Below are 17042 nucleotides of genomic sequence, written 5' to 3'. Positions count from 1 at the left end.
ATATATTTGTGCATATCAAAAAGATACTCTGCCAACCATATGTGAATGTGACCAGCCAACTGCATACTACATCTCACCCAGCTCCTGGCAGGCAGGGGGGTTCATGTTGATACAGGGTGTGCTGCTGGAGCCAGCTCTAGCATTTGATGGGTTGACAAGTAGATCCTTTGTGTGGGGGGTTTGGTTACTTGGAAGTATCAGCAACATCACTTACCCACTCACTCCACGCTATGCAAAAATATCTGTTATTTAAACACTTTATAAACTTAACAGAGATTGCTGACAAGATATGAGATACTGTGGTTAGTTAAGAGCACATGAAACCACAAGCAGCAAAATGTGAAATTTTGAAAGAATGAAACTGAAGCAAGCATCTGGCTAAACGATATGTTGAGAAGACAGTCCTGCTGCAAAAGGAGGACTATGAAGTGTATCAGTCTGTAAGTGTACAATATTATATAGCAAACAATACCACATCAACAGCAAATTAAACACTGTCACACGACCGAGAACCTTGTGCATGAAATAATACAACTTTTTATTCATGTTTTATAGATTACTTTTATTTATTTTTGCTTTAATAATGCATATTCTGTTCACTCTGTGCAAAATTGGGGACAGAGGTGGGTGTTTAAATCATCTAATGAAAATCAAGCGGAGATGAACATTCAGGTTGAGGGAGAGGCCTATCCAAACCAGGAAAGCTAAAAAGCCACAGCTGCTCAAGACAAAGCTGCTCTCAGCTGTGCCCTTTTGTCCTGCCAGCTGGCACAAACGTGCTCTCCTGACCGAGCAGCTGAGCGCTGGGAAGGTGACCTCCGCCGGACACCGGGGACAGGAGGACACCGGGGACAGGAGTCGTCGTGGTAGCTACATAGGGAGACCTGGCCTCAACCGGCTCCAGTCAGTGTGTGGCAAAGAAAGGCACAAATCATTGCAAAGACCAGACTTCTGTTGGTTTGTTTCCTTCTTGTAAATACATAACTGTACACAATGTAAGTTTGAGTTGTAGGGGATCTGGGGACAAAAAATTGCATATTTAACAGAACTTAAAACCATAACGAAAAGTAGGCTGTTCAATCTCGAAGCAAAAATAATCCCTTCAGCCCCAACATTAACATTCATTCCTGGCTATATGAAGTACAAACATCTTAAAATCTGTGACAAAAGACAATTAAAAACCAAAAGTCAAAATCATAAAGCTTGTAAACAGATAATCTGAAATACACTTTATTTATGGAAAAATATCATCAAAATAGTACCACTATGGACTAAACTGCCTGAGTTTTCATTTCACCTAGGATCTTGAAGAAGAGAGCCTTTAGCACAAGAAGATCAATTTCAGTCACAACTAGTGCCGCACAGCACGGCTTTGGGTAGAAATTTTGTTCTCGTTGGTATTTTTGTTGTGCTATCAAAAACTGTTGTGCTAATCCTTCAAATAAAGGGATGTTGAGGCAATTCTTAAATCATTTGGCACAAAGTTATTTTGGCTGGGGCATAAATTTGAGTCTCAGTCATGAAGAATAATGCAACATTCCACCTATCAAGTATTCACTTTGATTGAAGAGCTTTCTTTATGTCATTAACTTCCATCTAAAAACAAACAGAACAGAAAGTATTTGATTCAATTAGATGCTTTAGCAAACTGAGGCATAGTTGGTGCCACTTGAAAAGCACTCTTGTCCACAGGTGTCAACTACAGATTTTACACCACTCTTATTTCCACAGATTTAACAAATTGAGGTACTTCTCAACTGTATAGGATGACCATTCACAGCCTCCTCTCTTGGATCATGATAAAGACAGTCATTGAATGTACTGCAAGATCTTTCAATCTCTTTAAATTACAACTTTTACAAGCCCCACAGCTCACTGCCTGGCATTACTGCAGAATGAGCACTGTGTCCAAGCACCAGCAGCTGCACTTACAGCCAGCATGGTGGTTGCCTTCTACAACCATCAAGCCTGTGCCCAGGCATCTTAAAGGCTCTGAAGGATGTACAGCCATGCTTAAAAGGATGTGGCTGAAACCATCAGCAGCCCCAGTTGTACACTTGGTCTGTCTGACAAACCTCCTGTTTCAACCTGTGTTCAACTGCACCATCATCAAGGCAGTCTTTAATATGTGGACTGAGAGCTGTGCTACTGCCTGTTTATCAGAGCCCTCTGAAACTAATGCTACCTTTTTTTGCTAACTCTTATCTTCATGTAAAGCTAATAATGACGTCTTATCTAGCATCTAAACATTTACCAGTATAAGTAACACTTGAACTGGAGTAAAAGCATTCAGCTATAAGATCATAATTTTAAACTCCTTAGTGCAGGGCATAAAGATGTAAAATTATCTCTGGATAACTCTGAATAGTCTGGCCTGATAGACTAAATCAACAGTGGTTATTGAAAATGTTCCCTGGGTTTTATCTGAATAAATTTCAGTTTAAGCTGAATAAGAATTGTGTATTATTAGAAGCCATGCTGCTATGTGGTTGGACACATAAAGTCCTTTAAGCAGCCCTGAAGCATAGACATTGAGGATCCCCAGTTCTGCTACCCCTTGCCATGTTCCCAAGTGCTTTACAGAGAGGGAACAGTCCAGTGAAATTACCATTCAATTTTCTATCCCTAGTTGGAAGTACAGTTGCCCTATACCATAAAAATATAAAATATAACTGATACCAAACCACTTCAAGTACAGGGAATAGAAGAGTACAGCACAGCATAGATTAGAGTGGAATAATTTTGGTTGGAAGGGGCATATAATGACCCTTTAGTCCATGTGCCTGATCAAGTTAAAGCATGCTGTTAAGGTCATTGTTTAAATCCCTCTCCAAACCCCTAAAAAGCAGGGGGCTAAATCACACCTGACAACACATCTTCAACATTAAAAATAATTCAAGTACCTGCAACCGTAGACGGATCTTCTTCTCTTCATCCAACTCAGAGAGCAACTGTTTAATCTCTTTTCTGTTAAAAGAATGCAAAAGAAGCTTGGGATGGAAATGACCACGCTAGTAAAATACAAAAGATTATTTCTTAGAAACATATTTAACCCACTTCACTAGTTTGTTTTTTTTTTCCCTCTGAACATCTAATTGAAATCAACATACTCTTATGTACTCTAGGCTACAGTAGAGAGAAGTAAAACTTACTATGGGACAGTACCCCGCCCCATCCCACATGGCTAATGAGTAATGCCTCCTAAGAGCCCTGCATCACAGGCTTTGCTCTGGCCTAGCTGTATCAACACCCTATCAGCACCCAGTTGCCTTTTTCCATACAAAATGTAGATGTGTTGACTGTTGGTGGGTTATAGGAACTGGTAACACAAATCCTGCCCATCCTATCACATACTTAAGCCGCTTAAAAGCTGTTTATGCCAGCAACACAATGTAACCTTCAACTTCATTTATAAGACTTAATGATCCCAAATATGGATTGTCTGTCATTCTTTTTTGTTGGGAAAGGGAACATAGCTATAAGGAGCAGACACGTTCTCATGTTCCCACTGAGTGATCTCACCTTAGGACAGATACCAGTAGGTGGAAGCTGCCCTTGCAAGAAGGGCCGGGGAGACCAGAGGAGCAGGGTCAGCCTGAGAGGCGAGGCCGTGGGGCTTGCTGGCTACATCCAGCTTGAACCATGCCCTCCCGCATCTTCTCCCAAACTCCGCACACCTCTGTTCCGCCACAGTCTCTGCACGCTGCTTGCCCTTTTCTTTTTCCTGCCTGGGCTACACACAACTGACAATGTAAGTGAAGGTTTAGCTTCCAAAGCATTCAATAGTCTCAGGAACATCAAAAGTTACATGCCAGCCCCAGTTTCTCCTAAGAAATGAGCAACTTAAAGAAAACAAAGGTGCCCAAAACTAAAATAGTAATATTCAAGGCCATAAACACAAAGGCCTTCAGATGACCTAGTCACAATTCCAGTAACATGAGCTTCCTGGGAAAATGTGCTAACAGTCAAATAACAAATTAATTTAATAACTTTAGGAGCTTGCAGCAATTTGTACTACAACTATAACAAATGCACTCCTTTTATTATGATCAATGCACATGAATTCCCGGGTAGTTATTGACAAATAAACCAAAATTCACTGCTTATAGCTTGCTAGTTAACTTTTTTAACACCCCGTAAACATCTGCTTGCGTCATAACACAGGAAAAAAAAAGCTGGTGGATAGTGCAGGTCTTTTTTGTGGAGGTTCTCACCCCTGAATATGTTCTGTCACATGAAAATCACTCACAAACATGTATGCCTGCTGTGCAGAGTAGCACCCATGAAGGCAAACTCAATCAGAAACTGCCACCACTACACACAAACGCATCCATCCCACCTACAGCCGTGATTTGCAGTACTTACTTTTGCTGGTCTTTCATGGTTTCAATGATGGTTCTTAGCTCCCTAATTTGTGTTCTCAGCTCTTCCAGGGCAGTCTGACCTTGGCTCAAGTGCTCAGTCTTTGGCTTTCCTTCAGTACCAAACAGGGACGGGGAATTTGACCTGTGGCCTGTTGTTCCCATAGCAATTGAGTGAAATCCAGGTGATGGTGAAGGGGATAGTGATGGCTGTACATTACTGCCACTAGCCAGACCTCCTGGTTTTGGAGGCAAGGAAGTTTTGTTATCAGACACCTGCAACAAAAAGAATAACATTTAATGTCTGCAGAAAGCTTTATGAAAATCAAACCTCTAACCAATGCTAAATATTTAGCCGCTCTTCATTAATGCTGAAATTCCAACAGCCAAACATGGACAGTCTTGGCAAAAGCATGATAAATATAATAATTAGTCATCATCTTTGTATGCATGCTTCAGAGCAGGTCTAGTTGTGATGCAAAAGTTCAGCAACAGCATTTCCAAGATCTTAGACCTAGCAGTGAGTTAAACCAGGCACAGATGCTCAGTGTTTCTCTCAGATGTTTGTGAGAACATATCTCCATCCACGGATGTCTCCCATAGAGCACAAGACTACATGGTCAAGAATCCAAGTCGTATTTTTTGTAAATTAAATTTATAATTTCCCAGCAACTATTGAAGGAATCTTTCAAGTTTTTTCAAAATTAAAAAATGTATTACAGGTTCCCCCTAGCATTATGAAAATAGAAAAATATTCATTAGATTATCTTGTTGGTATGACATATACAGAAAAAAAATCTCATGGCTTCAAAATTATATTAATAATAAATAAATGTAGTGTACTGTCCTCTACTGATAGCTCTTTATTCCTCCAGGAACCTGACAGAAAAACACACCATTAACCTATAACCCTGGATTCATGTGGTTAGCTAAAAAGGATTCCATGCTTATTAACTGTGATCCAGTGCTCTACTTATTAGACAAGCCTCTCCTCATATATGCTACATTAAGTAATATATGTATATAATGTAATATAAAATTTTATACTTATTAGACAATTAAAAAATCTGCAGTTTACCAACCATACATGACCATCTACTTCACTACATACAGAGAACAGTGTACAAGAACAGGTATCACAATGGCAAGTGAAGGGAATCTTTGAACTGTTATTTGGCAATGCTGTGCGTGCATAACATGACAGCTACCAGGCATGTTTGAAAATCTGATTTGGACAAGAGTAAGAAAAAGCTCTAGGCAACCTTCCAACTCTCTTTGAAAAAGAGATATTGAAGTTGAATGGTCAATAAATGAGAGAATTAATGGTATGGAAATGGAAGGAGACACTGTGAGGACTTGGAGCTTGGCAGGGTGGCATTACCTGAACAAAGTAACTGAAAGAAAAGTTAGTGATGAGATGAAAATCAGGAAAAATTATGATGGGGAAGGAAGAGCAGGATCCACCAAGTTGTGCAAAAAACAGTCTTCCCTACGATACTGTTGTAATGTTAGGTCATACAGCCATGATTGAGCACAGAACCTGGTCTAGGAAAGCACTGCATTCAAGAAGTGTTCTTCATGAAAACCAAGTCTGACCATAAATATAAACAAAAATGGTACTATAATCACAAGAAAGCTGAATCACTCTTGTGCCTTGAAAACTTGACTCATTGACCTGAATAGCATTCTTTTAACATTTTATCAATTAGTTTATGTATCTGGGTTGAAAGGGACCTTAAAGGTCACCTAGTTCCAGTCCCTCTGCCAAGGAAAGGGGCACCTTTCACTAGACCAGGTGCTCCACATCCCATCCAGCCTGGTCTTAAACATTTTCAGGGATGGGGCATACACAGCTTTGCTGTTTTGGCACCCATTCCAGTGCCTTGCCAACCTCGCAGTAAAGAATTTTTTCCTAATATCTAATCTAAACCTACCCTCTTTTAGTTTGAAACCATTCCATCATCCTCTCCTATCACTCCATGTTCTTGTAAATAGTCCCTCTCCATCTTTCTTGCCAGCTCACTTCAGGAACCGGAAGGCCACAATAAGGTCACCTCAAAACTTTCCCTTTTCCAAGCTGAACAAACCCAGTTCTCTCAGCCTTTCCTCTCAGGAGAGGTGCTCCATCCCTCTGATCATCTCAGTGGCCTCCTCTGGACTTGCTCCAACAGGTCCATGTCCTTCCTGTGCTGGAGACCCAGAGCTGGATGTAGAACTCCAGATGGGGTCTCACCAGAGCAGAGTGAGTAATATGTACCTGTAAACAGATCTTTTGTGGATAATAACCCCATATATCAGTAGGTGCAAGTTTCCTTTGGCCTGAAAAGAAATTTCAGGCTGAGTTCAAATCTGGAGCAGGCAAGTAAGGCACAACTGGAGTCATCGATCTGAGCATCTTATTCCAGAGCTTAACTGGCTATCAACATTAAAGCCTCAAGTAGCTGCTTTCTAATGGCAGCCATCTCATTTTACAGGAACAACATCTACAGTGCTGTCATATAACTCAGAAATGTTGGCCCAGCAGTATTCCTTGCTGCAAGTGCTCCCAGAAGAGGGAGCTACATAGCAAAACATTATCCTTATAACTTGATCACAGAAGTGCATGACTTCATCTTTCAAATACCTGTTAAACTATTAAAATGTCATATTTTTATTATTAAAGGTATTCTTATGTACTTAAAAAGAGTTCCAACCTTTAAAGCCTGACCTACACACTCCTTTTGTAATACTGATTCCACTATAGTGGTCTACCAACATACAGTAAGAATGGCACAAGCCTGTAAAATTAATACAATTATACCAGTATAAAAACTGATTATATTTGCAAATTTAAATTCAAATTTAAATATTTTCTCTGCTCACAGACTCTTCTAATGTAAATTCAATTTAAAGTTGCAAAAAGACAGGGTGTTTATTTCTAAAATTTATTTCCCAGCCTCGGTGATTCTGTAAAATGTATTTACACAAGAAGGACTTTCACAGTATGGTTATTTGATATATTTTAACTGTACAATTCACTTTAGACTTGCCTTTCAAGCACAGAACAATCTTTAGTAACCTTTATAATTTTAAAATTCTTTAAGTGGGCAGTTACCAGGTGACTGATGAATTAAATTTTAAATATTTCAATACTGCTTTAAAAAAAGAAGATGCATGTGATAAGGTTAAGCAGAGGCATTCCAATAAACTTACTTGTGATATTGTAACAGTTCTTGGTTTCCTTGACAGTTCAAGAGTTTTGTGAGTGATGGAAACATGGTCTTCCTTCTCATCTTCAGGACTTGGTGAATCAAAGAAATCAGGGCTTGAAAGGGATGACTATATAGACAAACACACACCACAAAAGAAGAAAAAGAAAAGCACAGATATTTTCACTGTACTAGAACTTTTTTAGCTATCATTTTCAAAGTAACAATACTTAAGATCAGGTCTCTTTGTCCCCCTACTCCCCCTTTTTATGAGTTGAATTCAGCATCAATTTAGAGCTTTGCACTGCATGATATGACACGATGCAAGCAGCCTCCTGTCCCAGGCAGGACGCTGAGTGCTGTGCCATGGGGATGCCAGCTCTGTCACCGGGGTGGCTCTGTCTGGCCCTGCTCAGAGCAGGTCTCACCCTGCTGCTCCCCAGAGACCCCAGCCACTGCCAGGGCACGGTGCTGGCACTGCTGGGCTGCCTTGGGCACAGCCTCTTGGTAAAGGCACAAAAAGGGAGGGTTCTTTCCACCCCTTGATTATTTCCTCATAGATGTGACAGGAGAAGGAGAACTTCTATACTGCTCTTATATATTTCTCTACTTATGACAGCAGTCATTTTTGAAAGCATTCTCTTTTTTTGAGTTCTATTGGTTTTGCAATAATCCTTTTTGCTTCCTTCCACTTTGTTTTTCTTCAGCAACACGGACCCAGGTAACCATCAGTAGTTGCTCTCATTCTGATATTCCAGAACACAAAAAGCATGGAAACAAACAAACCCCAAACTCCAGAGAAGAAGACATTGAAAAGCTAAGCAGTGGTTTCCAAAGTATTGTTTATGAGACCAACTTGTCTAAAGACAGATATTAGAGAATGAAATTTAAATCACCCTTGCATTTACAACTGTGACCTTAATGAGAAGAAACAGATAGCTCAGGGAGGACTGTTGAACACTGAATGGTCTATTTGTCCTCAAAATCTGGTAAATGTCTGCAAGAAACCAAGAGAAATGCTTCTTTTGGGAAACATTTTCAAAATCCTCAATATTCTGCACAAATTAGTCTATTCCAAAGATTTTATAAGGGATTTTTCTGGGCTCAGTCATGTCTGGCAAGGAACACTTGGCAGCACCCAAATAAGGGGGTATAAACCTTAGAAGGAAGGGAATGTTTTAAACATCAGTATTCAAAACACTGGCAGCCTTTTGACAGTAATTTTCCCAATCTGCATCTCTCTGCCTCATTGTACATGTGAAGGAATGGCTGGGTAAAAGTAGTAAAAACACCAAGGAACACAAGTAGGAGGGGGGGAAATTCAGAAAAAAATATTTTTAAAAATAGTTTTTAAAGAAAAGGAAAATTAACTTACAGATGTGAGAGACTGGGAGGGTGGTCGCCTGCCAGTAGCTTTTGGTCTGGTTGTAGTTGGATGATTAAGCTTCTCAGCAATTGGTATTACAGAATCAAAACCTTCCAAGTCTTAAAAATAAAATAGAATCGATTTGGTTTTCTGGCAATTGTCTTCAAAGGGAAAGAATCACATTTTTTTCTAATTTCAAAGAAATGAAATCCCATTTTCCCCACTGTGTCACAGTGTTCTGTACATATTTAGCCACCATGATGGCACTAAAAAAACCTGGAAGTCAAAGGCAGCTGTAATCCAGTCACCCTTGCCAAGAACAATTACCCTTCCATCTCAAACACAATAAAGCAGAGGGGGGGAACGTGTAGAAGAGCCTTTGGCTTTGTTTTCAGCATAGTGAAAGCTAAATGACATCATGGGTTCTACAGCATGGAATAAACAGTTTCAAAATTTCCATCTGGCTACTGAAGGGGTTAGTAATTTTTTTTTCCTGAATAACTGGAGACATAAGACTTTGCACACATTGTCTCAGGAACTGTACTGTCAGCTCTGCATTGCAGTAATTGCTCAGGAGAATGCAGAATGAGAATGATCAAGCTGGAAGTGATCTGCAGGTTCCTGGACACCTGCAGCTGGAGGCACCATGGTTTCCAGTAACTGCAGGTGAGAGGACTATCTCCCTCCAGTAGCCCAGAGGCTATGGTAAGTAAAAGCTCTAATAGGCTCCTGAAGCTGTACAGAGTCCAGGGAAAGCAGGTCTGCTTAATGCCGTACCAACCATCTCCACGGCCAGTGAAAAGCTCTGGGGAAGTGTTTACTGAATCCAGCCACAGGGTAGCATGTTTACGTGAAAGAAAGATGTGGAGGCTCAAGGAATACCACAGCTCATGATCACATGGATAAATCAAATGGCTTAATACCATTCATCTATTTTTATGGGTTATATCAGTTTCACTCACCTTCATTTCAAAATGCCCTACAGCATATGTTGAGCAGGAAGAAGTCAGAAAACACACAAGAGGTACTTTAGACAAGATAAATCAAAATTCTTCAAAATTACTTTCAGATATGAATCAAATATAGGAATGATATTCATTATTCAGAGACTATTTTTCATTACACGTATGTAGGAAAAAATAGCTTTTAAGTTAATAGTTCTACATACTAGGCACTTAATTTTCCAAATATTACAGAACAATAAATCTCTGAAGATCCAGTTTTGTTGTCATATTACAACCAACCATTGTACAAAATTATGCAATAGAAAAACAAATTAATTAATGGGCCTGTGCAATAAACTATATGCACTCAAAGACATTTAAACTGATTCCAAGTACTCGTGATTTGTCAGCTAGAAAGTAAATGGGATTGTAGCTTCCTTATTCAGCAATATCCTTCCATCTCCAAGAGATTAAAAAAAAAAAAAGTAGCAGAGCTCTTTCAATAGCCCTGAAATAGTCTAAGGTTATTCACCTCCAAATGCTACTCTATTTTTGGAGTGACTCTTCCTATATATAACCAGTGACCCCACTGTCCTCTACCGCATGTTTTTGTCATTGCTCTTTCTATTGACTGTTGCAGCCTGTAGCAAAGGTAGGTCACCCACCCAGTCTGTCAGTGGGATTTTGGCAATCTGAAGCCTCAGTTGTACCCAACATGTCAGGTGAGGCCACGCTGCTTTGAAAGTTAAAATGAGCTAATTTTAGCAGCTTGCACAAAACCTATCTGGATTACTACAGAACTTCAGGGTTTCAGGAGAGCAGAAGTAGAAGAAAAAAAATGTTTTCTGGAAAAAAAAATAGCAAGCAACTATAAGAGCTGGCTTCTATTAATATCCAGTTTTAAGCTGACCCATAAGATAGCCAAATGACTTAAGATCACAAAGCAAATCAGTAATCAATATATTAACATATTATCTAACTTTAACCTTCACTACTGAGTTACTTTGCTAAATGGCACAGCCAAAATGTAATACCATCAAAATATACACGCCCCTCTAAATGGGTCATATGAGCAGAAGTGGAGGCTGAAGCAATACTTCCATTTGCCCCAGCCACTCTCTCCTGCTTTACTCTTTTAATCATTTTTTTTCCTGAGCAAGCTTTAATCCAGCTCATTTTTCAGTGGCATGTGCCAAGCCATGCAAATACTTGCACTGAAGGAAGGATCAATTACCAGTACCAGAGGACTGATTCAAGCTGCTAAAACTGAGGGGAAGAGCAGACTTCGGCTTTGGGGGCAGGAAATTGGCTGAAGTTATTCTGCAGCCTAGGAAAGCTGCGGTGCATGACTTCCCTCTCCCCATTTTCCATTTCTTTGGTCTACACAGGAGTGTGAAAGGAGATTGGTGAGATGGGAGTCTGTAGCCACATTTCTCTTCACAGAGAAAAGCAAGGAACTTCCCAAGGCTATGCTGGGATTCATATTCTCTGAAACCCAGAGAAAGGAAAAACAATTCTTATCTCATTTGCTGTGCCTGTATTGTTCACACATGGAATGCATTGTGGAAGAATGTTTACCTGAAGGGAATTGGTAATTGGATTCTGGTGTGAGTGTTTTGATTCACTGGCCAGTTGAATCCAGGTGTGTGTGTGAGTAGGGACTGTCAGGAGATGCTGTGCAGTTGAGTGCTTGGCAGATTCAGTTTAGATGTAATGTAGCAGAGTGTAATAGAGTATAGAATAATATAGTATAATAAAGTCATTAATTAGCCTTCTGGTAAGATGGAGTCCTCCTTGTCATTTCTCCCTGCCTTGTTACTACAGGAGTCAGTCTCTTATTCCAGGTAACAAGCAGCAAGAGAGGAGGAAACAACCTCAAGTTGTGCCCTGAAGTTTAGTTAGGGGAGGTTTAGATTGGATACTAGGAAAAATGTCATCACTGAGTGTGGTCAAGTATTGGAACAGGTTGCCCTGGGAAGTGGTAGAGTCAACTGCTCCTCAAGGTATTCAAAGAATGTGTAAATGTGGTGCTTAGAGAGATGGTTTAGTAGTGGACTAGGCACTGCTGTGTTAATGGTTGGACTCAATTATCTCAGAGGTCTTTCCAGCTTTAAAGATTCTATGATTCTGTAAGTGCCAGTGTCCCTTTCTCTGCTCTTACAAAAGTTATCTACACTCATATGGAAAACAATCAATGAAAAAATAGTGAAGTCAATTAATTCAATGTGTTTCTTTGCCTTAAATAAACTAGTAAATACCTTGAGTTCTATATTTGATCAGAATAAAATACTCAGGTTTAAACTGTAAAATGTATTGATAAACAGAAAATGTACGGATTTGCATCCTTGAGACCATAAGCATTTGCAGACATAATTTGCTCCATGCATTTTATAAATACCATGAAAGATGAACATTTATGTACAAAGCTTCTATTATCAAGAAATATTGGGAATCCTACATTTTTTTCACTTCTGAATGCATTTTTGATAGCTAGGAAAATAAACTAAAGCAGCCTGTACCTGCACTGAATTTTAAAGACAGTGGAACAGAGGCTATAAAGGCTCCACAGGTAGAATCTGCTGCCAAACTAGTGAAATCACAGCCATTCAGTTGATATTCTTAATGAAATTCTATTAAAGTGTAATGGACAACACTTGGTACAATAATAAAATAGTAAATCCACTTCCAGCACTCTTATATGCCCTTTTTCTCTCCATTTGTCCTCCTTATTTAGGTGTTCTTCCTCCCAAATCCGCTCTGCATCTAAGGCTATCACCACTTCCCACAGTCATCACCTGTGGAGATATTCATTCAAGAAAATTCCCACCCAGTGAACTGGTAACAGAGCCACTCACAAAACTTCTGCCATGCTGTCATATATGCTGTGGAATTGGAATTCACTCATGCTGGTTGAGTGTTTCTTGCTGGTGGAAAGCAAGGCTATATGGTTCTGACTATATTAAACTCACGGAGGTCATTAAATGCAGGGATTTTGATCTTAGTTTGTATTTCTGCAGCTATCAGAAATTAGGAGCTTAAATTTACATACTAAACAAAATGTACAGTCTTCCTGAGAGGGCCCAAATGGAATTTTATTAAAGAAAAAGTCCAGTCTACTCTATTCACAGCTACATTAACTGTGTACAGCAGCATCAGCTTCCGGCAGACCTGGACTCTGCACTGGTCCAGCTTTTTCTTTGTCTGGTAATAACAAACAGTAAGGAAGAGTCTAGTAAACATGTAGAACATAGAGATGGCACCCATCAATTAAGTCCCTAATTAAAAAATAGTTGATATTTGTTCTACAAATAAACAGATGCATTCATCATTATTACTGTCTCACTGATCAAGCTGGAAATCCATGAAGTAATTTATGAGATGGGGAGAAAGACATCAGAATAATTTTAATATATCAATGTAGTACATAAGGTCTGGCTTACTGAGCAACCATATTTCCTGAATATGAAAAAATGTTAGCTATGCAAGAATTATTCCCTGATATCCTTCCATGCACCTTAAGAATAGAATATTTCTCTCCATTGCTATGTTTATCTGGAAACATGGTTATTTAAAGGATGATGTTGGTATTTTTTTAAAAATGCCCAGATCCAGGAAAACAATTATTTAGAGAAAAAGTTATAAACTCATTAGACTTGTGCCTTCCTAGAAAATTACCTTTAGTCCTTGCCCTACAAAAGGAATAAAAAGTTAAGTGGTTATGCTTCCTTCCTTACCCCTCTTATTCCCTGCATTTACTATTCTGGCATAAAATGTAGCTAGTCTGTATCTTCCATTTAGGTATTTTAGTATTTGGGTAAAATCATTTATACATAATGATAACAGATTTTTTTTAATTAGTAGAGACAATTCACCTTGAAAAAACTGAAATGGGAAATGATATATAAGAGAATCAATCACTTTCAGAACGCTAATGGTGAAGTTTCACAGAACAGAAATACAGCAGGGCTGAAGGAAATGAGGCAAAATTGGCATTCAGTTTATTTGGAGAAGATTATGTCATAAAAGCCAGATTTCATTCCATCATCATCTTCAATACATTTAACAGGTTGACAACAGGCATATGGAAATAGTATATATACTGTCTTTAAATCCTTAAAGGGGTCAAATGAGACACACACTGCAGACAAAAACTTTTGCAGTAGTGCCCATTCAATATATAGTAGAAATTTAAAAACAACTCAATAATCTTATTGAATGTTAGTTGGAATTTTCAGAAGACTACAATTATTTTAACTACTTCAAGCATCCAGATTCTGCTGCTCCCTCCATGCTGAACAGCATTGTACCCTTTGAGGAACACTGCCACACTCCCAGCCAGGGTCCAGGCAGCAAATCTCGCCCAGAATGAATCACAAACTGTTTTCTAAGATTTGGGTAATGCAGTTTTAGGAGGAGAGCTTCCTGGCTGCAAGGTTCAGGAGTGCAACAGGGATGTGCCAGGGAGGGCTGCCCACACAGCTCTGTGCCTTGGGGTGAAACAGCCGAGCTCACCTGGCTCCCCAGGACTGCCACTGCACAGCTGTGACTTTAGGACAACCTCTCCTAAAGCACCCAATTATATCCTCCCATTTCAGTCCTGACTTTTATCACTTTAATAGCTGCATGTAGAAATGAGTTGCCATAATGAGCTCTGCTAACCACTTGCCAGGGTCCTCATAAGGATTTTATTTTTAACAATTCAGAACATGCCAAGAAAGAGCTGAAAGGTCAAGAAAACTGAGGAGCTAGAAGAAATGGATATGCTGTTTTCAGGCACCTCAACTTGATACACATGGCAACCAATTTAAATTTCTAGTTTACTGCTTTTTTCTGGACCCTTCAGGGCAAGAGCCCTACTTAAATTATATAAAGGACCATTACCATATTCCTGATTACAATATTTACAGTCCAGAACTAAGTTTATGGGTGATTTTGACTCACTGACATAAATATTGCAACTTAAACCACTTGGGCAATTCTGTTCCTTTGCTTTGCCCTATTAAAATGAGCATGAATAGCAGCCTAGAGAGAGGTTTAGACAGATTTTGATCTTCATTATATGAGTTGCATTTTGTCCTCCAACCCTTATATTTAAAAACCAGTATTTTCTGATTTTCCAACATTCATTCTGTCTTTTCAGGCAAAATAATTATAACACCTTGCAGTAAAACAGCCTGTGATTTCAAGACAAACCTGCTCCACTCTACAACCTTTCACTAGAAATATTCTCCATCTTTTTCCCTAATGTGGGCCAAGTCTTATTAGATCACATTTTCTTGCAGCCAGAGGCACAGCAATCACCTCTCCTGACAAATACAGTTCTAGAACAACTGCAAATACAGTTCAAGGCAGCTTGATGTACTGAAGATTTTTTTGTTTGCTTATTAGATATTTTCAAGAGGGTATTTTTAACTGTCCTTTCAGGTAAGCTAGCACCAATCTTGCAGGGAGGGACAGAAAAAAAAGCATGGGTAATCACATGGCTTTGGCCAGTACTCCATGATCCACCAGCAAATACTCTGCAGATTAAGTTCTGAGGAAATGCTAAAAAATGGACTTGCACTGACCAGCTTCCAGGGAAGCTCTTACAATATTTTATACCATCATTAGATGTTTCAGTAGGCATCAATGAAGGCATATGTGCCTTATGTTAGCACTGGTAAAGATTATTAGCTGCTTTCATAAGCACTAAGCAAAATGTGTAAAGAGCCAGGAAAAATATTGGAAAGATGTGTCCGCTTGGCTCTGTGCAACTCAGTCTTTCTGCAAAGCACAGAAACTGCTTTTTGTGGGGATTAACTGATCATTTCCACAGCAGATACATTATTTTTAATTCTTTGTGGTTTATTCCTTAAATCACTTAGCTTAAATCCATATGGATCTAAGTATTAGTTGATGCCAAAGCAACCCTGCTTTGGATAGATGAGATTTGTTCCAGGACTCCAAAATGTGTGTGTGTGTGTTGTTAGAAGACATAGGATTGATCCTGACTTGCAGAAATAACTCAATAGCATTTCATTTTTTGAAAAGCATTCATTTTTGATCCACTGTTTTGGTAGGTACACTGGCATCTGGTCAGTGCTCAACCCACTACATCCACTAAGCTATTCTATCTGCTAGATGTTTCTGTCATCACACTGGCCCTCATATACAAAATTGTTTATGAAATGAAAAAGAAACATATCACCTAAAGAAAGGTCAAGGCATGCCATAAGGCATGAATTGAAGCTGTTGAAATAAAGATCTATGTAGGAACAACAGTTTGTAGAGCAGGGTTTATTGCCAGTGTAGCTTATGTTGCTTTAGAAGCACTTTAAAAGCTCAAAAAGCCACTGCCAATCCAGACCAGTGGTTGGTAGAGATGTACCAAGAGATGCAAGTAACCATTGTGATTTAACCACACCTCGGGTACATGACCACACCACTGAGTGGCCCTGAACACTCTTCAAATTTTTACTGTATGTATCCTGTGATTTTTTGCCTCTTTCAGACTAGAAAACCATACTAGTATGTTTCTAAATGCCTTTGCACAATGAAATAGATGCATTACACTTTGTGATGACAAAATCTGTCTGCAAGAAGTTAATGAATCCAGAGCATTGACAAACACCACATGTAAACTGCACGTCACCTTCATCACTAAAATTTCTTATGATACATTAAATGATAAGATTTCTCATTTCAATACTATGATGCAAGATTTTTCTGTCACAGTATGTTCAATTTCAACTTTTAATTTAAACAAATCTGTAATATCCACCTAAACTTCAGCATTCTATGAAATGCTTCTTTTTGTATTTGCTTGTTATGCATTGTAAACTAAACTAAAGACAGGATAGAAAAGAAATGGGAAAAAAAAGCCTTATCCTCATGAAACAAAGAAGAGTTAGCCATGGCAAAGAGATGTAAATAGGAAAAGTTGAATGCAAGATGTGTGGAATGGAAAATAAAGACATCACTGAAAACAGGGAAAAAGAAAACAAAAGAAAAAGTGAGGAGGAATGGGGAATGGTTCTTCTTCAATAATATAATCTGAAGGCTAGTTTTCCAGTGGTTTTATAAAGAGTGTGAAAAAGTAAATGCATGGACGACAGAAATAAGAGCTGCCATTATATCTACAATCAGCAGTGAGGTTGCTAAGGATTTTTTCCTGTCAGTGCAGTTTGGAAAATTGTAATCATAC

General features: G+C 39.0%; 1 protein-coding gene across 3 annotated transcripts in view; it reads right to left on the bottom strand.

Annotated features, from left to right (window-relative positions):
* Positions 1 to 580: 580 nt before the first annotated feature.
* The window catches only part of SH3KBP1 (SH3 domain containing kinase binding protein 1), a 212250-nt gene continuing 195788 nt past the window's right edge, over positions 581 to 17042 (bottom strand). For all 3 annotated transcript variants that reach the window (XM_084227169.1, XM_084227170.1, XM_084227171.1), the window contains 5 exons: positions 8925 to 9034; positions 7554 to 7679; positions 4366 to 4637; positions 2904 to 2967; positions 581 to 1596 (listed from right to left, as the gene is read on the bottom strand). In XM_084227169.1, coding sequence (XP_084083295.1) covers positions 1555 to 1596; positions 2904 to 2967; positions 4366 to 4637; positions 7554 to 7679; positions 8925 to 9034 — 614 coding nt within the window. In that variant the 3' untranslated portion in view covers positions 581 to 1554. The remainder of the gene's footprint in view (positions 1597 to 2903; positions 2968 to 4365; positions 4638 to 7553; positions 7680 to 8924; positions 9035 to 17042) is intronic.

This window comes from Fringilla coelebs (assembly GCF_963513975.1).
Source record: "Fringilla coelebs genome assembly, chromosome: 2".
NCBI lineage: Eukaryota > Metazoa > Chordata > Aves > Passeriformes > Fringillidae > Fringilla > Fringilla coelebs.
Note: the sequence above shows the minus strand (reverse complement) of the source record. Positions and strands in the feature narration are given on the sequence as shown.